Source organism: Diadema antillarum, unplaced genomic scaffold (genome assembly GCF_040938485.1).
Source record: "Diadema antillarum isolate AM-2024a unplaced genomic scaffold, OU_Dant_1.0 scf00000032, whole genome shotgun sequence".
Lineage (NCBI taxonomy): Eukaryota > Metazoa > Echinodermata > Echinoidea > Diadematoida > Diadematidae > Diadema > Diadema antillarum.
Genome location: NW_027270921.1, coordinates 3,198,761 through 3,221,750, shown reverse-complemented (window position 1 = coordinate 3,221,750; position 22,990 = coordinate 3,198,761). Strand labels below are relative to the sequence as shown.

At 38.3% G+C, this 22,990-nt stretch overlaps 1 protein-coding gene across 1 annotated transcript in view; it reads left to right on the top strand.

The window, feature by feature from the left end:
- Positions 1 to 22,576, top strand: part of LOC139742035 (nitric oxide synthase, salivary gland-like) — a 74,613-nt gene extending 52,037 nt beyond the window's left edge. The window contains exons 14-27 of the mRNA XM_071652600.1: positions 236 to 337; positions 797 to 971; positions 1,441 to 1,670; positions 2,404 to 2,597; positions 4,102 to 4,131; positions 7,340 to 7,509; positions 8,221 to 8,431; positions 9,221 to 9,308; positions 9,673 to 9,964; positions 10,741 to 10,932; positions 12,076 to 12,279; positions 14,632 to 14,682; positions 15,199 to 15,344; positions 22,013 to 22,576. Coding sequence (XP_071508701.1) covers positions 236 to 337; positions 797 to 971; positions 1,441 to 1,670; positions 2,404 to 2,597; positions 4,102 to 4,131; positions 7,340 to 7,509; positions 8,221 to 8,431; positions 9,221 to 9,308; positions 9,673 to 9,964; positions 10,741 to 10,932; positions 12,076 to 12,279; positions 14,632 to 14,682; positions 15,199 to 15,344; positions 22,013 to 22,061 — 2,134 coding nt within the window. The 3' untranslated portion in view covers positions 22,062 to 22,576. The remainder of the gene's footprint in view (positions 1 to 235; positions 338 to 796; positions 972 to 1,440; positions 1,671 to 2,403; positions 2,598 to 4,101; positions 4,132 to 7,339; positions 7,510 to 8,220; positions 8,432 to 9,220; positions 9,309 to 9,672; positions 9,965 to 10,740; positions 10,933 to 12,075; positions 12,280 to 14,631; positions 14,683 to 15,198; positions 15,345 to 22,012) is intronic.
- Positions 22,577 to 22,990: the final 414 nt, after the last annotated feature.

The following is a 22,990-nucleotide window of genomic DNA, read 5'->3' as shown; positions in this document are numbered from 1 at the left end:
AATCAACAAATAATGTGTCAATATTATCCGGGAGTACCATGTGACATGCATCACAAGATGGTTAAACTTACACTCAACGGTTGTCAAATGTCAAATCGAACAACATTTACAGTGTAGAAGAAATGATCCCAGATGTCTATAGCACATTAACATCCAAAAAAAAAAAAAAAAATCAAAAAAAGTATAACAGAGAGTAATTGTATACATACATAACGACTTTTCCCCCTGCTCTTAGTCTTCGCTCAATCCGCTTTGACAACAAGCCCAACAAGCCGGTTCATCGGGCCAGCTCTCTGGCGAGGCTGGACGAAAGCTCGGGAGTGCTCGCCAATGTCAGGTACGTTATTCGTCTTTTCAGGCACTTAGAATGGAACTTTGTGGAAATAAGCCTCGCAAGGGATTTGTCAACTCGTGTTTTTTTTTTTATTACTACATCGAAAGAAATAACGAAATACCTTGTTACCGTTAATAGAAGAATTAGAAGGAGGATAATGGTGTAAGATATTCATCAAGTTGACGAAGTAGAAATGCGAAGTAAATTTAATTTTTAACCATGTCAAACGAAAGTATGTTACTTAGTAGATAATAGCGGAAAAGAAAGAACATTACTAAAATGTATCAAAAGATAAAACGTAAGAATGATATCGCTGTGTGATTGTGTGGCACGTAATTGGGGCCATTTTTTCAGCATTCTTTGTTTAGATATGATTTGTTATTAGTGCCGCTTTGCTAATTATGTAAACTACTGGTAGGTAAAACATGTCGGTCAAAATATTTTTACGTGTTTTTCCTCAAGGTTTTCGGTCTTTGGCCTGGGTTCACGCGCCTACCCACATTTCTGCGCGTACGCACGCACAGTGGACCAGCTGATCACCAACTTGGGCGGGGAGCGGATCAACCCCATGGGTGAAGGTGACGAGCTCGGCGGCCAAGAGGAAGCTTTCCGGAAATGGGCCAAGGACGTCTTCAAGGTAAAAAGGTCATAGGTTTTGCTTCCTCTGTCATTTGCAATTGACCACCGCTACTGCGGGTTTGCCATTATCAAAAATGGCAATGGGACGGACCAGCCCCCACACAAAATACAATTATCTTGATTTTTGTGCAATAGTTCGCGTAAAGAATGATCTATATAATATTGAGTTTCAATCTTGAAAGGACGATTTCAGTGCGATTTCCAGCTCGGAGATTTTTCATTTGGTAACGATTTTAGTAATTTTAGTATGAAAGATATCTTGTGTTGATTATCGTTGTAGTTCTATTGACTTACAGATAGACGGATAAAAAGATAAGTAAAAAATGATAAATAGTCTAATGTATGGCGAGATTTATAAGTGAACATTTTCACTTAAGGGCATCACACTGATAGAAAACTATTTGATGTCGTTCTTTAATGTATCACACCATTCGTGTGTGTTTAAATAATGCCCGGTCCACATACAGGCTGCCTGCGAGGTCTTCTGCGTTGGTGACGGTGTGAACATCAACGAGGCGAACGCAGCGCTGAACCAGAACGAGAACAGCTGGAACCCCCAGAGGTTCCGGCTGTCCATCGGGGAGGAGACGGCGCTGAAAGCAGAGGATCTGATGAATGGCCTCACCAGCCTACACGGCAAGACTGTTTTACCTTGCCTCCTGACGGAACGCCTGGAACTACAGGCCAAACATTCCGAGTAAGCTTGAACTGTGATTTGTTTTAAACGAAGGTACTGCACATAAAAAAGAAACGCTAGATTTCATTTGAATTCGATTCGACAGCTTTTTACAATCGCGTGTCTTACTTCAGAAAACAATCTCTCTTCATTGGTCGGTGTAGTACCGCAGAGCCCGTCGAATCACAATGATATCGTTAAGTCATTCGTATACTAGGATGCGATCCTCTTTTAATTTTCATGTCTATTGATTGGCTGTACTTGCATAGTCACAAATTGTATGAACGATGCTCACCTAAAATCCTGCAAACAGAGACAAAAAAAGTCTCTAGCATTATTTTGTTTAGATGCTCTATGTCTGCAAAACGGTAATGATGATTGCAGTTTAGTAGAAATAGTAATTCACGGAAAATATCACACCCGATTTTATCATGACAGAAATATTGTTCCTCCATTCTCGTTACACAGGCCTTATGTAAATATTAGATGAGGCTCAGCTAATAAAACAAACATATAAATTGTTTTGCTACCGCAAAACTGTAATGTACAATAAAAGATATCCAGTCAATATGCGTGAAACTCAAGATGTCCAGTGGTTTCTTATTTACATGTAACATGGTCGAGATTATCTGGAAAGAAGAAATAGTGATGAAATAAAATCATACAAAGACAGCTCTGGTTGATGATTTGTGATATGTTCGAAATAATACCATTGATCCCCAAGCTTCAATTATGTGTGTTTTTCCTCTTTCAGGCGATCGACAATCTTCGTCCGCCTGGACACCCAGGGTGCCTCGGAGCTCCTGTACGAGCCAGGTGACCACGTGGCCATTTGTCCGTCAAATGACGCGGAGCTGGTGGACCGGACGCTGAAGTTCATCTCGGCCGAGCATTCCCCGGACACCGTGGTGAGGGTCGAGTTCCAGCAGCAGAAGCAGACGGCTCTCGGTACGTTTTGCAAGTTGGCGCCAAATTTCTCTGACAAAGATTTTTCTTTCTTCTTGAGAGCGTCCTTATATGTATGCAAAAACGCAAGTCGAAGAAAAGAAACGAAGGCAAAACCAGATATGTATTATTAACCCATTCTATACAGGATACTGGTGGTCTGTGTATTAAGTGTAAGTGGATTTCAGTATTCAGTATGGAACAGGTTAATTGAATTAGATGATTCATTGATTGAATGATAAGTCGACGAATTGATAAATCCTCTTATTAACTAAATTTTTGATTATTGATATAATGTGGCAGCCATTCCAACATTTCTTTGTGTTAATGAAAACGAGAGAAATGTATAAATGTTGGTTCTTGGTTGAATATATCAGTTTATTGAGTTGGAATGATGGAGTCCATAAAAAAGCTTTTTGTTGGCTAAAAAGCTAGGGAAGCTGTTGAGTAATGAGTGATTAGTAGATCAAGTTCTTTTGGTTCATTTCTCAAAGTTCTTATGGCTCATTCTCAATCAGTTTTAGGATATCAAACAGAAATTGGCCATCAGTTAGTGAAAAGCTTATACGTTAGAAGAGACAGTGAAAAATAAAACGAGACTAGTATCCAGCCAGTTCAAACTTTTCATAGCGCCACCGCAATATGATTTTACATTATGAGGTCAATCAAGATGTTGTAATATTTTATGGGAATACAAGAAATCATTTCATCATTCCATGCGGGAATCTTAGTGTGTGTGTGACATATATGTCGTCGTGTTGCGTGCAGGCAATCTGTAGGTAGATTAGCAAAAGATTTCTGTTAGTGACATAGGGTAGATATTATAAGTGAGTGGTATTAGCTAAATTCCGTTAACAGTTCGGCTTGCGGTTCGGCATTTGTTAATTCTGTCATTTCGTTTTTCATCAAATGCATAACGCTCTTTTTTCATTACGATGTACTCGATTTTATTTGACATACATCCCTCTTTTTTAGACATTAGTTTCGGGCCCATTCTCGGGAGATTCATGTCACAAAATAGACATTTATCCAAGCAATATATTTGCCATCACATTACTACTTTGCTGTAATCTTGCTAGTCATACTGTTTGTGCACATCCTAATAATGCTTGTCAGAATTATTCAGGAATGTCAATTTTTTTACATCTTATTTTTTTCTTCAATATGGACATCTGGTTTCAATATCGTGTCACGTTTTCAAATTACATTCCGAGAGTATCACTGAATATCATTTTTGAAAGAAAACATGAATATAGGCTGCCATAGTGTGTTGTTCTTTTTTTAAGTTAGTCAACTTCCGTTAATATCTAGCCGTAAACTATTTTAATAGCATGAGAGCATGAAGCGCATGTCTGTCCTAGTGTGAGAAAATGTCCCAATATAGCGGGTAGTTAATTCGTATATGACCAATCGACATTGAGACCACACTCCTAAGAGCCTTTTCCAATCTCCATGGTGACCCAACATCATTCAAACAAAGACTTTATATAAATATCACACTGTACAGGGATGTTTTTCGACCCAGATGTCGAAGACGGTGAGTCTTTGTGGACTAGCTACGAGGGAAATAAAAACTGGAAGTATTTTCTTCTCCAATCTACATCTCACCCCGTCGCATTATTACCATCTCTGTTCTTATACACAATGATTATATAATTTTTCATATATCCAGTAGTCTAGTCGACTCCACAGATGATGAGATATGAAGCAATTCAAATGTTATCGCTGTAATTTTCTTTAAAGTTTCTTTAAGATATTGTTTAAAAAATGATTAAGTCCATTGTCATATTCTCGTCGTCATTGTCATGCATAACGCAGTCATCGTAGCTCATGTATTGTGGTAATTTCATTCAGTCTGTGCGTAGTATATTGACAGTGAAATCAAGAGTAAGCCAAATAACGGGTTTATGAATACTTGTATAATAAATATGTTACTTCAGTAAACGTGTAGTTTAAAAGGATGGTACAGTATTGGTGGAGAGGAGAATTAGGCTTTTAACTTTTTGCAAGATACCAAGAAAACACTTATGAAATAGTACAGAGCATACCATTTTAAGAGGAATTCAAAGTGTATTTGATGAAAATCGGGTTTGGAATGACTGAAACATCCAAAAACAAAGTATAAGAAAGTGATCGTAATAAAATGTGGGTCCCACACTTTATTAGAATTGCTCTGTTGTGGATATTTCAGCCATTTCAAAACCAATTTTCATCAAACAAACGTTGAATTCCTCATGGAATTACATGCTCTTTCATGTTTCATAAGAGGTTTTTCACTGTCTCACCAAAAAATGTTAGAAACCTGAAAATATGTCTCAACCAAAACTATACGATCCCTACGAAATTAAGGTTGGTATAAACATTCATATGATATTTCAGATCATTAGAGATTCATCATTCACACCGATGCATGCTGAATTTACATTTGTACCGTGTCAAGTATGTAATGTAATCACACATTTTCTTTATCAATTTTTTATTTTGAGGAAGGTTGATACCACCCGTTTCGACCATGGAAATATTATGTTCGTTTCTTCTACTTCAAATATAATTTGGTGAATCATGCTTTTGTATACATGGACCCAAAGTTTTATGGTAATATTTCTATATCTTTACAACAAACACCTTCTATTATTGCTTTCAAATTAAGCCTTACGACCTATAAATACGTCTTATCTTCCATTCATAGTGCTTACATATACTCTATAATGAATATGTTACTGATATGTTCTTTTGTATGTTCAATTGATAACGTATCATAAATTCTAGCAATTTCTGGTTTCTACAGCGCCAGGAGTATACTTTTTAGGTAGAAAGAGTGCTTTGTATGACTCCACTGTTAATGATAATGATGATGATGATGATGATGATAATAGTAATAGTAATAATGATAATGATGATAATAATAATAATAATGATGATAATAATAATGATAATAATGATAGTAATAGAAATAATATGATAATAATAAAAGTATTATTTTTATAGTTATTATCATTAGCATTATCGTCATCATTATTAACTTTGATATTGATAATTAGCAAGCAATTGATAAGTTACATTGTTAAGATTTTAATTATGCAAGGCATCAGCAAACCCTTTTGTCCAGTCACAGCAGGATTCAAACATTGTCAAAAATCCGAAGGACTCAATTTTGTTGCTATGACACCCTCCATCAATATCACATTTATAATGTTGTGTAAATTACAGCATTCATCCCATGCATGCGAACACAATAATTCCATTTTTGATGTTCCTGAGATAATTTTTATACCATTCCCTCACATGCAATTATTTAACTGGACATGCTTTACACGATTTGTCTCCTCACATACATGGACACACCGACTCACAGACACCTACAAACACACAACACACCTATATCTACACGACCAATTCGCCATTTTCACAAGTACATTACACTGTGGACATTGATGTTGCATGCACTCATAATTGGTATGCGTAGTTATTCGATGATAACCAAGCTGATAACAACTGCATACAAATACAAATCAGTTCTGTTCGAATGCCTTCGAAAATTAGCGATAGATATTGTTGGTTGAAGAACGTGTATGATGGGTTTATAAGACCGTGCTACAAAACCTATCACGTTAACAAAATAGTATCGTGATCCTTTATAAATCAAAGCTTGTAAAGCTTAATCTGCAAATCAGCGCTTGTAATCTAGGAAAAGCAGTGTACATTGCTTGCTGCTGGATGCATGCTTATTCGATTTCGAAATCAAGAGTAAAATTATTGTGTTAATTTCTTTACAGGGTTATAATGTTATATAATTTGTATTTACTACAATAGTGATAGCCAGAATGATCAAACCATTTCACAAAGTTTGTATGATTGTAAAATGAAAGAAAAATAATAGAATGTGCATTGAGTTAATCTACATTCCTTGAAGAAAAAAAGCACACATCAGATTGAAACTCTTTCGACTAATACAAAAATTGAATGATTTGCAACAGGTAACTTCTCTTTTCCAATTACTATCAAAATATTGGTTTCCTTTTCGAGACCAGCTCGAGAGTATGGATTACATGTGAACTACATATCATTACCTTCTACACAACAACTTTTTATTGATCATTTCCCTTCATTTTGTTGATAGTCAGCCGTCATAACAATTATAACAAGGCAAAAACTACGGCTTGATAGTTAAACTGATATAATATACGTACAGTTATAGTACTTTTTTTGTCTTTTGTTAAAACGGTCCCAAAGCTCCAAGTAATCTGATATTCTTCTCTTTGTGTTTTTTTCTCTCGATTCTTTTATCCATCTTTCTTCTCTTCGTAATTCTTTTTTGCCCCTTTCGTTGTTTGTGTCTGGCTTTCTGTCTGTCTGTCTGTCTGTCTCTCTCTCTCTCTCTCTCTCTCTCTGCCTCCCTCCTTCTATCCATCTCTCACTCAATCTATCTGTCTATCTATCTATCTATTAATCTATCGAACTATATCAATCCATTTACCTACCTACCTCTCTGTCTATCTATCAATCTCCCTACCTATCTATCTATCTATCTATCTACCTACCTATCAATCTTTCTATATACCTATCTGTCTATCTATCTATCTATTCATCAATCTATCTACCTATCTGTCTACCAATCTGTCTACCTTTTTATCTATCTATCTATCCATCCATACATCTATAATCTATCTACCTATTAATCTATATATCTATCTATCTGTCTATCTACCTATTATTCTATCTCATATACCCCAACTACACGCTAGGTGTGGTCAAGGCGTGGCACCCGACGGAACGCATTCCTCAGTGTTCAGTTCGTGCTGCTCTCACCAACTACCTGGACATTACCAGCCCACCGACCCCGGACTTCCTGCGTCTCTTGTCGACACAGGCCACGGACAAGAAGGAGGAGAACGAACTTGCTCTCCTTGGAAAGGTAAGCAGTAGGGACGTTTCCACTGTATTCATGGCTCTTTTCCATGGAGCATAAACATCTATATCTTTTCCATAGAGAGTATAAACCTCTGTGGCTTTTCCATAGAATATAAACCTCTATCAGTCTATGGATTTTGAAACTTCGCACGATCCGACGTGTTTATCGTCACCAAACAAAACAAGACACATTTTCAAACCAAGCTTTGCCGAAAACTTGTAAAAAGGAAAGAGTGAACCACACTGCAAGGTATTCTGTGCTCGAGTTTTCGGAATACATGCTTGTTCATGACAAAAATTCCTCCAAATCCCGACCAGGAGACTGCTGCCTTGCATGACGGTGGATTTGCCTTACCTTGATTTTTCCTACAATGACATCAGCATCTTGTTGAACGTTTAACAAATACATCCGGTCTTGGCTTCTAAAAACATGTGAACATTCTCACACATAGAGTCTCGAGCAACCAGTTCTTGTGAAGTATCTGAAGTAGTTATACTAACCTTGCAGGTGATATCCGAAAATGTCAGAAAAGTCATGGAACTTTACATTCTGGTTCTGGGTAACTACAGAAAACGTAACCTGCACAAACTCACCACTTGTGGAGACCCTACTATTTGTCGATTGAATGACACAATAAAAAGCATTATGCGTAATGCGCCATATTATAAGCACAGTTAATTATCAATTATCACTATTATTCTGTGTTGTCCACAGGGAGGCAACCACTACGAGGTGTGGAAGTACGATCGCAGCCCGAACCTGCCCGAGGTCTTCGAAGAGTTCCCGTCAGTCAAGGTCAGCCCCAGCTTCCTAATGACAGAGCTGGCCATTCTAAAGCCGCGTTACTACTCCATCTCCTCCAGTCCCAAGATGTACCCGGGAGAGATCCACGCCACCGTCGCCGTGGTCGAGTACCGAGTCAGAGGTTCGTATTGATCACCGTATACAGGCGAGCCACAAAAAAGACCACGAAATACAACAACAGCAAAAACGGCAACATGAAGTTTTGCTGTTTTGATGACAGTGTCTGGTTTTGCCTCATGTTACCACTTGTGCGTTTGTGTGGGTGTGGGTACGGTATGTGTTTGCGCGCGCGTGTGTATATATATATATATATATATATATATATATATATATGTGTGTGTGTGTGTGTGTGTGTGTGTGTGTGTGTTTGAACAGGGAACAGACAAAAGTAACCATTGTGTCAACACAAATGTACAATTCTCTGTGGTTATTTGCACTTGAAATGCTGAAGAACCTGGAACCTGGACAGTGGATGGATCTGCATGTCGCACTTTTTAGTAATTGAGTTGGGAAAAAGGAGGTTGGCATCCGATGCATCCGTCTAATGAGGGCAGGTTTGTCAATGGTGTTTTCATTCGTTCTTATCATTATATCTACGGAACGACAATGGGACAGGAGGTAATATATTTGGGGAAGCTATGAATTACATTTGGTGTTCTTTAACTGATGTGATTTGTTTTGAAATCTATTCATCATTGCTTTGGAGTATGTTTCCAATAAGTGACTGCATGATTCAATATAACGATCAGCTATTCCGAAAGAAGGCGCACAGGCGCGTTTCAAGAAGTCGTCTTATCTCCGCACGAAGATATGCATTGTGAAAAATGTTGGCAAGAGTATGGACTCTCACTCAACCAGGTTGATGAGAATATGTCAGCCATGACCTTTTGTTTTGTTTTTACTTCCAAAGGGAGCTCTGGTCCTATGCATCGTGGCGTGTGCTCCTCCTGGCTCAACAAGCTGCCGATCACCAAGGTCGCTCCCTGCTTCATCAGACAGTAAGTACCCTTCTTTCACAAACAAATACCTGTAACACCAATAATTATCGCACTGCATCACTGGAACACTGTAGGCCTACGACGTGCATTTTTACTGCTTGCCTTTTTAACTCGTTGCAACGGGTGTTATATACAATGTAGGCAAAATTGTGCCATTGCTGTTCTTGTTAATGACATTTGTTCGATTCCATTTTCCACCTGATCGGATTTTCCGGGTATCTCCCATATTCAGCTGCACTAGCTAGGCTTCCATAGGGTCCAGTTGCGAGTACTTGGAGCTGAACACTTCATGAGTTATGCACCCTGCACTTATACCTACATTCTGCGACAATGTTTCTTTTCCTTTGTATTCCCATGTCTCCAGGGCCCCGACCTTCCACATGCCCGAAGACCGAGCCAGGCCTTTCATTATGGTGGGGCCGGGTACCGGCATCGCACCCTTCCGCTCCTTCTGGCAGCAGCGCCAGATCGAGCTCCGCTTCACCAAGCCGGAAGCGGAAGACGGGCGCAAGATCCTCGGCGACATCACTCTCATCTTTGGCTGCCGGGGGTCAAGGGTTGACGACATCTACCAGGACGAGAAGGCGCAAGCGGCCAAGGAGAGAGCCATCACGCACAACCTGACGGCCTACTCGCGGGAACCGAGCAAGAAGAAGGTAAAGCACATTTGCGTCAAATTCCCCACACTGCGTGAAAAGGAGTCGCTTTGTTGTAGCTGACCCTGTGCATGGCAATTATTTTGTTGCAGTGATGACCGATAATTGCGTAGCGTGGACCTCTACCAAAAAAAAGATAGTCTGTTTAAACCTGGATCATCTTGCAACACCCCCGAGATCTGATGTGTTATTATTTCAAACACTCATATCATACTGGAAGTAATAAATGATAACCGATGAAGTTGGCATCATTCAATGTTCATCGATCATACTGTAAGAAAATCACAATTGACACATCTTTAGTTTATCAAGTTCCAATTCTGATATTCCGGGTTGCCTGACAGTTAACATACATCAACATTTCAAAAAGGGTTATGCCCATAAATTTACTGGCAAGAATACGTGTGTGGTGTGTTTGAAAAGACAAATTTCCATATTAAGAAAATGAAGACGAATCAATCATTCTAATTTGGCATTCAGACGACACAGAAAGCATAAGGTGACGTCATGGTCACAGTCTGTCCATGACCCGTCGAAATTCCTTGTCCTATGAACATAAATCGATGAATACATTTCCTAAATGCAGTAGCCTAGCTGCTAACTGAAGTGCCAAGTCCAGTGTATGATATGATAAACCTACATTAAACCTTACATTCGTCTCGGATGTTTCAACCGGTAAACTCAGTAACGGTATAAACGCTCGCAGCAAATCGTTATTTGATTGGCTGAAAGCATAGTATTGCAATATCCATATCGCCACGCCCTTATCTCGACAGGTCTACGTCCAGGACATGATGCACCAGAACGGCAAACTCGTCTACCAGACCGTCTGCAAGGACGAGGGCCACTTCTACGTCTGCGGCGACGTCTCGATGGCGGCCGACGTCGGCACCAAGCTCGAGGTCATCCTCGCTGAGCAGGGCAAAATGACTCTGTCGGAGGCACACGACTTCGTGGCCAAAATGAAGGTAGATGCAACTGATGATAGATTGATGCTTGCACACAAATATTCGTCACAGTAAAAGAGACTTTAATGTCTGCAGTCTCACCAGCTTGGAAGCGGATAGGCCGTGTACACAACAAAACATTATCCATTTACTATTGACAAAAACAGGAAATTTTTGTTAGTGAGGATTTGTTTGTTTGTTTTTATTTTTCATACGACAAGCTGGCTGGATAGCCGACAGTAAGCTGCACTAAGCTGGTTTTCCGTGGGGTTGAGTTGTGAGTACTTTGGCGGATAATTTCACTGGGTTAAACATTGTTAAGTGCACACTTGTCTTTGCGACGAATGGATGAAGCAGAATCTTTGACGTGCGTGGGCTGTGTCTCTCTCACAAACAAAACCTTCATTTCATGTCCTATCCGAAGAACAGGGTGCTTTGCCTCTACTAGAGTGGATGGCATGATAACACACAGCATTGCCCTTGATCAGTAAGACTCAGTTGGGTTCGAACCCGCGCCCAAACCCAAGCCGTGGAATTGAAATGCAAAGACGTTACCGACTGTGCCACCTCGCCGCCAGCGATTTCAATCACAGTTGTCGGACACGTCTCTCTTTGCCATTATTTTGAGCAGCAGAATGAATGCCAATGTAATCTTTGTTTTCTTAACTTAGTGAAATAACGAAGAAATATGCCTGCCTCATAGCATTACCTTATTCACCATGTAATCAGTGAATATAAGTAAGTTATTGTAAGTACTTTTATGAATACGAGAGAATAAGGTGATTTAGGAACTCCCAATCGAAACAAAGGAGGTAGTTGTGTGAATGACAACTGTATTTGAAACTTCATAATGTGTATCCCTTTTGAAACACCTGCAAGATTTTTATGGAAACAATTGTACAGTAAGATTTCCCAGCTTCTTTTATCATATGAATTACATTTTCAAGGAAACATTGAGACCTATTTGAAAGAGTTCACCAGCAGAAAAAAAAAATGGTTCAATGATCAAATCTTTCCCCTTTATGAACGTTATTGTTAGCCATTTGTAGAAGGGAGCAAACGAGTATTTAAAAACGTAAGCCGATAGTTTGATCCAGCTGCCATACTGATTGATCACAAGCACTCACATTCAATGTTACGCAACATGCACCCTTGTTCCTCTAGGACACGAACCGCTACCACGAGGACATCTTCGGGGTCACCATTCGAACGGCAGAAATCCAGACGAAGATGCAGAGCGCCGCCAGGCGGGCTCAAGTGCTCATCACCGGAAGTAGCAATAAGCTCACGCCCGCCATCAAGCCGTTGGAGAATGGCAACGGGTCGCTGGCGGCACGGAGCACTGAGGATGTCCGCTCACTGAACAAGGTAGGAGGGGCCAAGTAGACAAAAAAGAGAGATTTCGCCGCCTCCACTGACTCACAAAAACAAAGCAAAAATGACAGACATAGAAATGATGTGCTTCTCTTCTGACTCTCGACAACGGAATGAACTCTGGCGTCTCTTATCTATCGCTGTCTCTCTTGTGCATGACTGGACTCGAGTTGCCTGCAAGTTGTTAACACTTGTGATAGTTGTGTATACTGTGGTTGTCTTTACAGCATCAACTTATTATTTTCATGTATAAATAGTAAGCACTGTCGTATCACTGATGGTCTGATTGAATGGACCATGTAAATGAATTCGAAAAGCTTGTACATCACATTATGGAATTTGAACCTTTTGACGCGGGAGGCGCCAAACTGTGGTGCTATACCACTAATGTTGTAAATCACATCAACTTCACGATGTCTGTAAATTTCTATTGCATGTTGTCGTTGTGTCACGGTGCTTAGAATATCTGTACTGGTTTAGCCTTTTAAGCAACCATTGCTACCGGAATCATAGGAGCACAAGACACCTGTATGCTATATGTATCATAGAACTTCACCTTCTTAACGGGAGGCATTGTAAATGGAGTTTATAATATCATATATTATAATATATCGTATATGAAATTTTAACTGAAGAAATAATCATGTCCTAAGTTGCACGAAGTTTTCGTAGAGATGAGGGGAAAAAAGCAAAAACAAAATGCAAAGTGTATTGAATGCCGATGCATGAGCGTTGATAGACAGTGTCAATCGATGTCAGTCCAAGTCTGGGGGAAGGCTCGCTGTGCTGAAGCCACTTCGACTTGTCCTGCAGTTTGTTTCGGCCGTGTAGATGATCATTGTTATGGAATGTTTGTGGAATGCCTGTGAAAATGACATATTGCTCTGTTGAGAATGCTAACAAATTATGTAACGACCAGGGCAAACCACGGCACCAGCCTGGGTGAATCGGAGACAAAAAATTGAAAACATTTTTGTCCGTTTTTTTTTAGAAAATGCATCAAACCTATAAAATAGCATTCACACACACAAAAAAAGAAATAGTTAGTTTCGTGCTGAACACTTTTTGTCACTGATCAAAAATCCTAACGAATATTTGCTTAAAATGTCAAGAAAGTAGACGATAAGAGAATCAGAGTTTGGTTTTGCATGCTCCTTGTACCTCATATCAAATCCATCACAAAACGAGCATCCCAAACTGTTCATCACTTCCATTCATTTCCACGGAAACACTGATTCCAGTCACACCATTTTGATGTCTTTGTTAAGCATGATTTTCGTGACATTATTAAGTGGTCCAAGCATTTTCTGTTGACGGACGGTATAGCAGGAAGACGTGTTGATTCACCAAGCAGTATTCGTGGTTTGTTTGGATTCGAATGATCATGTGATTTCTAATCTGATTACAATGTAGTTGTAGACGAATCTAGAAAAAAGCTTCTTTTCAATTGCACCCTGAAGAAATTACCTCGTTGTTGTTGTCATATCAAACGACTTTTTAAGAACATAAACAAAGAAGTGGCGAAGGAAGTCTTCGTGTGTATACGCTGTACATGCAATTTAAAAAAAAAAACTGTCCTTTTGAAAGTCAGACTGCAAGGTGGCGACACCACTTTACTCGACCAATCACATGACAGTAAAATGCATGCATGTAATTGGGCATGGCACAATAGACACCCTTGAACATGTTGTTGCAATCTGCAGAAAGCAAAATAGTGCATGTAGTAATTTACTAACTTTTTCCGTTACTGACCTATTGGTTAGTATCATTCCGTATGCAAACTTTTAAAATTAGTGCAAATTGAGTGTAACGATAATTATGTACGTCGTTTGATTTGCCACCACAAAAGCAACTATTTTCCTATACCAAGTGCTCTTGCATCTCTTACCTAATTTCGCTCAACTTAGATTCCTTTTTTCCGTTTGTAGTTTTGGGGAAATCTTGTTTCACCTTGAGTCACTACAAGCCTTCAAACTGACGTTATGGCGTGATATATTTTTCAAACAATGCAGCATGTCTAGAACGATGTCTTACTAACACAAGAAATCGACTTTTTCGGCATGAATGTATCTATGTTTCTTACCTGTAGGACAGAAGGCTCAGTGACTCTAACCTTTTGTAGATGAACTCGAATGATTAATTACCTTTATGCTATCGGTATGTATCGTAGTAAGGAATATGCGCACCTCTGTAGCCTTGCATATAATTACCTTATTTCTTTTAAACTATCTCTGTATGGTTTGAGAACTAATGCATCTTGTTATGGTTACTTTGTCATTAATTTCTAATTATGTTCCTGTTTTTCTTTTCCAATCTTTTTTTTCCGTCAAACAAACAAAATACTAGCATGCTCGCATATACTCCTCTCTCCTGTCCCTACTCAGTAGCTGCCAAGAGGTATTTATACGTGCATTTAACTTGCATTTTTGTTCTTAACTTTCAAAGCGTAGATTGTATGATAGTGATTTAGAGAAGGCACTTTATGCAGGAAAAAAAGGGCAGAATAGCTGCTGATTTCTTGCATGTTTATAATACCAACACGCCGTCTTTCCTTTTTTTTTTTCTTGTCGCGCCTACAATTCTTGACAAAGAAAAACTCTACACTTCACCTGCTCACTCTCTGCAATTTTTTTCGCTCGTGCAAATTGGCAACCTTTTATCTGTGCTCACAAAGATCTTCTCTTCGTTCGATGCATGGCCTCTTAGTGTGTTGGATGAAGAGTGAGAGACACGCGTCTTCAGGTGCGAAAATCGTCGCCATTGTGTTGTGTGGTGCGAACTTGACTGCGACTGCACGAATTCCAGCGCACCGCTTGTGTTGTACTACTGTGCCACGTTGAAAAAAAAAAGGAATGAAAGAAAATCGATTTAAGATTAAACATGCCATGGACGTACGATTTCTATATATCCAAGGAAAATGCCGGAGGCCTGTCGGCTCAGAGTGCGGAGACGGCGAAGGGGCGGAGGACGACGCGGAGATCTATCACGGCCACGGTGCTGATGTCGGATGAGGAACTGACGAACCTGAGAATGATGGCGGAAGCTGAAGAAAAAACGAGGTGAGAATTGATTGATATTGGCATCCCAAGTTATATGTAATGATTTAAGAATGTCTGTGTTAATGTATTATTCATTGTTAGTTATTCAATATCTGTGCATTTATTCATTTGCACATTATCATTAGGGAGCTTTAGATTTTAGACGCGCGGACGTTCAAAGGAAAAAAACATGTTCTGAGCTTGCGCAGTAGCGCGCGTTGAAAGTTGAAAGTTTGAAAGTTGAAAGTTGAAAGTTGAAAGTTTATTTACTCACAACCCAAACTCTGGGTATCGGAGTCCAATGAAAAACATATAGCACATTATAATATCAATAAATAATAATTGCAAATAACTCTGAAAAATGTACAAAACAACTATAACAAACAAAATAAGAATGAAATGCGATTGATGAAAAGAAAAAAAATGTACAGAAATATACAATATATACACGATATATAGTGAAAAAAAAACAAAGAAAGGGAAATATGACGAGAGAGAGAGAGGAGAGAGAAAGAAGGGATATATGGAGGTGAAGAGGGAGAGTGAGAAGGACACAAGACTGGTGAATTAACAAAGGATATACGAGTGACTTTTGGTTCAGGAAAAAAAGAAAAAAAAACAGAAAAAAAGAAAACACACAAAGACATATGGAAATGAATTCATACGCTAAGTGAACAAGAAGGAAGGAAATATGGACGAGAAGAAGAAGAAGTAGAGAGGGGAAGAAAAAAGGAGGAGAGAATGAAAAGACAAATAAGTTACAAATCAATTGTAAAGAAGGCACAGCCTGTAAAAAAGGCATGTAGTATTTGCAAAAAGGATAAAAAATACTAATAATCTAAACATGTGTCATTATATAATTACAAAACTTGGATAAATTGGAAAGGACTGTTTTCTTTTGACAATTAAATAATTGACCCATCTTCATAGTGTTGGGGTATTTCCAGTAATATTTTTTTAAGTATTTCTTTCGTTGTTCATTAAAGAGTCTACACTGAAAAAGGTAGTGAAATTCATCACCAATTTTCTCTTCATTACAATGGGTACAAAATCTTTCGTTTCTTGGAATCTGATTGTATCTTCCAGAAACAATTGGCAGTTTATGATTAGCGCAACGGAATTTACATAAAATTTTTGCCTGTGAATCATTAAGGTGTCGAAAATACTTCTCAAAATGAAGATCCTGCTTAAAAATTCGATAATTTAAACATTGAGAATTTTTGTCTACATTACTATGCCACTCTTGTTTATAAATATCATTTAATCTGGTACTAACTAAACTTTTGAAGCCAGCTAAAGTGAGATGTGCTGCTTGGCTGTTCCAAATTGCAGTTAGACCTAAGTTGTTAAATATTTCTTTTATCCTAATTACCCATGTCATCGAATTTTCTTGCCTCGCCGATAAAACATATTGAAAATTATACAAAATATGCGCTATCTTTGACATATTACTGTTAACAAGTTTAAACCAAAACATTAACATCCGAAGGGTCACTGTTTTTTGTAATCTATCTTTACCTATTTCTCCGTAAACCATACAATTCGGAGTTCGCTTATGTAATCCAAGAAGTTCCTTACAATATCTACAAAAGAAAGTTTCAATTTGGGCGAGGTCTTCAAAACCCCAAATTTCACTGCCGTAAAGCAAAATAGGCATGATCAAACGTTCAAATAGCTCTAGTTTTACGTCGATTGGAAGGAGGAGAGGTAAAATTTTACTTTTCATAGAATACAACGCTCTTTTGGCTTGGGTTACTTGTTTGTTTATAGCTTTCTTAAAATTATTATTATAATTGAACGTCGTTCCTAAGTAAACATAATCATCGCAGACACAAATTTTGTCATCTCCGAAAAGAAAGGTAGGAGCTGTTCTAACTTTTCCACGGGAAAAAATAACTATCTTAGTCTTAGCAGTATTAACGGTCAGATGCCACAATTGGCAATAATCAAATAAAGCATCAAGAGCTAACTGGAGTTCCTCAGCATTTTCAGCCAACACAATCGTATCATCTGCATATAGTAATGTGAATAAATCAACAAACATATTCACTTCTTCGGTAGAACACGTTTCATTGATACCTGACGAAAGAAAATCCAGGCCAGGGTATCTCTGAGACAGAAATGACGAAAAATCGTTTAAATACAACGAAAATAATATTGGTGATAAATTCTCACCTTGTTTTACACCTATGTTACTCTTAAAAAAATCTGATTTAGAATTGTTATAAAAAACGCAGGATTTTGACTTTCTATAGATATCCTTAACGACCCGAAGTAATTTACCATTAATTCCATGGTCAAACAATTTCAACCACAGTGAAGATCTGTCAACCAAATCGAATGCTTTTTTGTAATCAACAAAAGCTGTATACACCCTTTTCCTTCTCTGTAAATAAAAATCAAGAATAGCATGTAATGAAAATACATGGTCCATAGTTGAATATCAACTAAAGTCAATCTATTTTTAGCTTGCGTCGCCTGAGTTGTTTACTACGCGTACTGGGCTATTTTCACGTCCGCACAGTTTGCGACGTAGAGAGCTTCTTCATGCACTGATCATATGGGGGCGCGATTTTATTTTTTATACGTTGCGTCCCAGCGTAATCTAAAGCTACCTTTCCACACGACGCAGGGAGAGGAGAACGTCCAGCGCAAGCGTCGGCTCAAACGTCCGCGCGTCAAAATCTAAAGCTCCCTATTGTCATGAGGAGGACGGGTTGCTGTATCTTTGAACGTGACTAGTTGCGCTGTTCAGGATGAATTGCATGCATAACCATTTTAAATCGGCCCCATCGTTTACAATAGTAGTTCTTGTTCGTTATCCTGGAGGTTCCTTACTCTAGAAATTCGCTGTTCCGAAGGTTCGTCAATCCGAAAGTAATAAAATAGGACCTAAGGGTCTTATTCCAATGGTTCGTTAATTGGAAAACGAAATAAGGTTCATGATTCTGAAGTTTCGTTTAAGTACGCACAGAGCTTTTTTTTTTTTTCATTTTTGGATTAACAAACCTTCGGAATAACAAACCGTTTTCATTTTCGGTTTATGAACCTTCGGAATAACGAGCCTTATTTCATTTCCGGACTAATTAACATTCGGAATATCACACGTCACCAATGCTCGGATAAAGGAACCCCTTTTCATTTTTGGATTATCAATCCGAAAATGAAAAAAGGGTTTTTTATTCTGGACAGTGGTAATAACGAATGTCTACGTACACGGAATTCGTGTGTTTCGGAATAACGAACCTTCAGAATAACAGACCATGCCCCAAATAATGGCAGCTTCATGAATATTATACAGTAATTCATATTTGTTTTTATGCGTGTAGATCTCGTTTTCTAACTGCGCACTTGTTACATTAATTTTGTCACACACTGCCTGTCCTATCAACATTGAAGCTGTGAAATTATAGAGTTTTTGAAATCACAGTTCTTTATAAAGAGTTGATTGATAATTCAACCGCTTGACTTAGTCATGGTACACAATGCTGGAGGAAGATTCCTTAAAATACACTGTACTGAACACTTTCAGATGTTCCGCACCTTGCCACTGTCGCCCACAAAGAACGATGTACGCACCACACGGAGTGTGTCGAAAGCACACGTCTTTGAAAACAAGTGATTGTGACAATGTTATGTAGATAGCTTTTGATCTGCGACGCGAACGCTAAGACGGTTGCGTTGACCGTTTTCCTCTCTCCCTGCGTCGTGTTGCAAAGTAGCTTTAGATTCCGTGAAGACGCAGCGTATATAAAGTAAAATAGCGCCCCTACTTCTTGTTCGTGGTGTGTGAAATTTCTCCTAATCAAAACAGCTAGCTGACGTCATAATGGCATCAAGTTGCTCTCTACGTCATGAAAATGAGCGGATGCTAAATTGACCGACAACCGTCGCAAAAACGCGACATTTTGATAAGCGGTCTTGCGCATGCGCAGAACAGGGTTTTTTTTTCTTCTCTCTCTCTCTCTCTCTCTCTCTCTCTCTTAACGTCCGCGTCGCAGATCTAAAGCTTCCTATTGTCTGGTTACGCGGTACAACGTGATTCTGTTGGTCTGGTTGGTAACGTTCGTTCCACATCATGTTCATGAGTTTGATGTCACTTTTGCCAAAGGGCATGCAATGAATATATTTTCAAAATACCATATTAATAGGCCTACATCGTAAACGGTGGCACTACAGCTGGAATATGGCAGGGATAGTTGTAAATCCTCGACGAGAGTATGGGGTACGTCAACAGTTACCTGACAGTATTCGTCATCTAAAAGAGGAAACATTGCACATTACGAAAACCTCGTCATCAAGAACAGCCTTTGACCCTTCAAGTCAAATAACATTGTTATCATAATGAGGAATAGCCTTTAGTAACGTTCTGAAATATGTACGTGTACATTAATTTGTAAACTTCGAAATTCTGATTTTCTTTGCGCTGGTTATTCACCTTGTGGCACAATATTAATTTTACATGACAACATTTTCTGGGCTGCCAACATTCACACATTAAAGTCAGGGAGATTCTACAGAGCATTGTGCTTTACATGCATCTCAATATGGGCAAGACTGCTTTCGGAATCAGGGAAATTTTCATAGTCTCTTTAATCTTCAGATATGCAAAGATATTGAAGTTTTCATGGAAGCCTGCAGAAGTACGATTTCATGAATGATTACTGGAATTATACTGGTGTTGTTAAAGTACAATACTAATTTTTGCTTTCTTAACAAGTGCATATCTGTACACACAAAATCAACACTGGTATCCATACGCATTTGTAAGTCGGTATATGCATGTTGTCAAGTAAATAGATGCATCGTTTTGTAGACTGTTACCTTTTTTTTACAAGTAAATTTCGGGCCAAAACTGCTCATTAGGATTAGATTTTGCTCCACGCTGTTTATCATGCAAGTGAAGTGTTTTTGTTATAGCAGTATGATGGCAATGGTCAGCGAAATCGATTATTTGTGAAAACTGCGGTCTCTTGTCTTGTCTTACCAGATTGGCGTCCGATCGAGCATTATAATTTCATATCATCACTTAACTGGAAATATAATGACAAAGATTTCTAATGTTTGCATGCTGCAACCTCAAAAAGAGCTAAGATTAAATGAATTGAAGTCAGCAGCAGATCGGAGGAAGATGTTTCAGTTTCAATTTCTGTTTGTTTCATTTCTCCAAACTGTACAAATGAAATCATTTTGACAACTCAACAACGCTCAACCTCAAGAAGAGCTAAGATTAATTGAATTGAAGTCAGCAGCAGATCGGAGGAAGATGTTTCAGTTTCAATTTCAGTTTGTTTTATTTTTCCAATTGTACAATTACAAATGAAATCATTATGACAACTGAACAACATCGTTCTTACAAAGATATAAATAGGGGTACTTAAAGCAATAAATAGAATTACACGTATCAAAGAACATCTTTGGTGGGGGAGACTGTTTTCAATAAACAGTTTGCTTGACTGGTATAACGACCTTGGAGTGATCTTGTATTTCTCTTTATTTCTAACTGAAGGAACAAACAAACACACACACACACTTTTTTGTTTTATGATATTCTTTATGTGAATTTCATTCGATATCAGGTCCATGTTAACAACGAAATTGATATGAACAAAAAATAAACAACTGTATTCTTCTCTCTTGTGCTGCTAAATCATTTTTCCAACATACAGTACAATTTATCTTGGAGTTTTTTGTTCAAATCATACCATGTTTATACAAAAGAAATGACATGAAATTCCGCATGACTCTCAGAAAAATCTATCTTGATCAACGTAATCAAGCCAATCCACATCTGCCTCATTACACAAAAATGTGTGTTGCTGAATCACCTTTTTTCACGTACCTTTTTTTTTTTTTTTTTTTTGCAGAGCATACCTTATATACAAAAATTATATCAAATTCAGCATAACTCTTTGAGAAAAAAAAAACTATCATGGTCAACTTGATCAAATTAATCAATATCTGTAATATCTACACACACACACACGCACACACATGCACAAGAGGAATAACTTCCAGTATATTTCGAAGCCAAAAATGATTTCACGGGAACCAGACAGGACGAGTACGAGGGGTATAGAAGGAGACATCTGAATAGGAAGTTGAGGGAAGAGAAAGGATAGTAGCAGAAGAAATTTTGGACATGTTCAAAATTGCTTTGCGACAAGAAAAAGTATTTAAGACAATAAGAACTGTTTGCGAATTTGACTGCAACAGTTTACGACCCCTACCAAACCAAAATAGAATTACATTGTTGTAAAGAGTAAACAAAACTACACTAGCTTAATTATTGGTTCGCAAACATTCACCGCTCAAGGAGATATCTCTTTTGTATCGTTGGACTTTCGTGACGTCGCAAATGTAGTAGTCTTCTCATCAAGCGATGGAAGCACCAGAACTTTAAAGATTCATTACTTTTGAACGGATTGTCGGTTTTTTCCTCCAACTTCACGGATGTGCTCTACTATAAATTGCTGCATTCGATCCCTCGATCCACATACACATTTGAGTTTCATCCTATAATGTTTGGGGTATTGACTGGGAACTATTCACAAATTGTCTTGACATTTAGCAGCCGTATGACGGCAGATTTTTTGTAATTACAAGGTTAAGTGAATTAGGAATTAGTGAATGCTGCTACATAATAAAATGTTCATTTACAGAACTTTCTCTCACCTTCTTTGATACAGGAAGAGTAATGAGGAAGAGTTACCAAATGGAAACGCCACCAAGCACTGAAACGGAGGCAGACGTGTCAATTACGTTAGTCCTTCAGTCACCGGATTGATATCAATGGACGATAATGTTATGTTATCCGGAAGCTTTTAGAAAGCAAACTATCGCGATGCATTATGGTGCGGAGGAACAGCGAATTGGAATTTTTCGCTTTGTCGATGCAGCAAGAGTTGAGCGTGTTATCATGCTATTCAGCGCTAGTCGTTCGCATGAGAGAGGAGCAGCAAAAATTAACATTTTCTCATCAAAGTTTTCTCACTTGTTTTCTTCTCTTTCCCTCTATTTGACATTTTACCTTGTGTCAAGTAAACATGCATTTATAATGTTGTTGTTTTTTTCATCGACAGTATTTACTTACATAACATACAATGTTATTGTATACATGCAATAGATTTGAAAACTTTTTTATACTAGTACTACGTCGAAACATTCTATTGGATGTCGTTTATGTAAAGTTATAACTTAAGCGTGTGAAATCGTATTGGATAGTGTGATATGAGTATGTGATAGATACTGACAGCGACAATGACTGAAACAACAGAACAAAATAGAGTCTAGGTACCTAACTCGATGATATCTTTGAAAAAGGCTATAGTAAACTTTCCTTGACAGTCTGTTTTAGAAGGTGATTCTGAATGTGTATGAAGGTGGTAAAATCACGATGAACATTCTTATCGGGGACCATAGGGAATGACTTATTAATGTAGACTGCATGATAGCGTTTTAAGGAAGGTCATACCAGGTTGTTTCGCCATTTAATAGTGGAACCGTTGTACATACAATTCTATATAATTATGTAGTATTTCTTACACACCGACGTTTTCACAATGCTGTTACGGAGGATGCTCTAGGGTTTGTGCAGGTCTCTGTAAACATTCATGTACGTACATTTAGCATGCACAGATTGTTGTAAGTAGTTTGACATAAAAGGA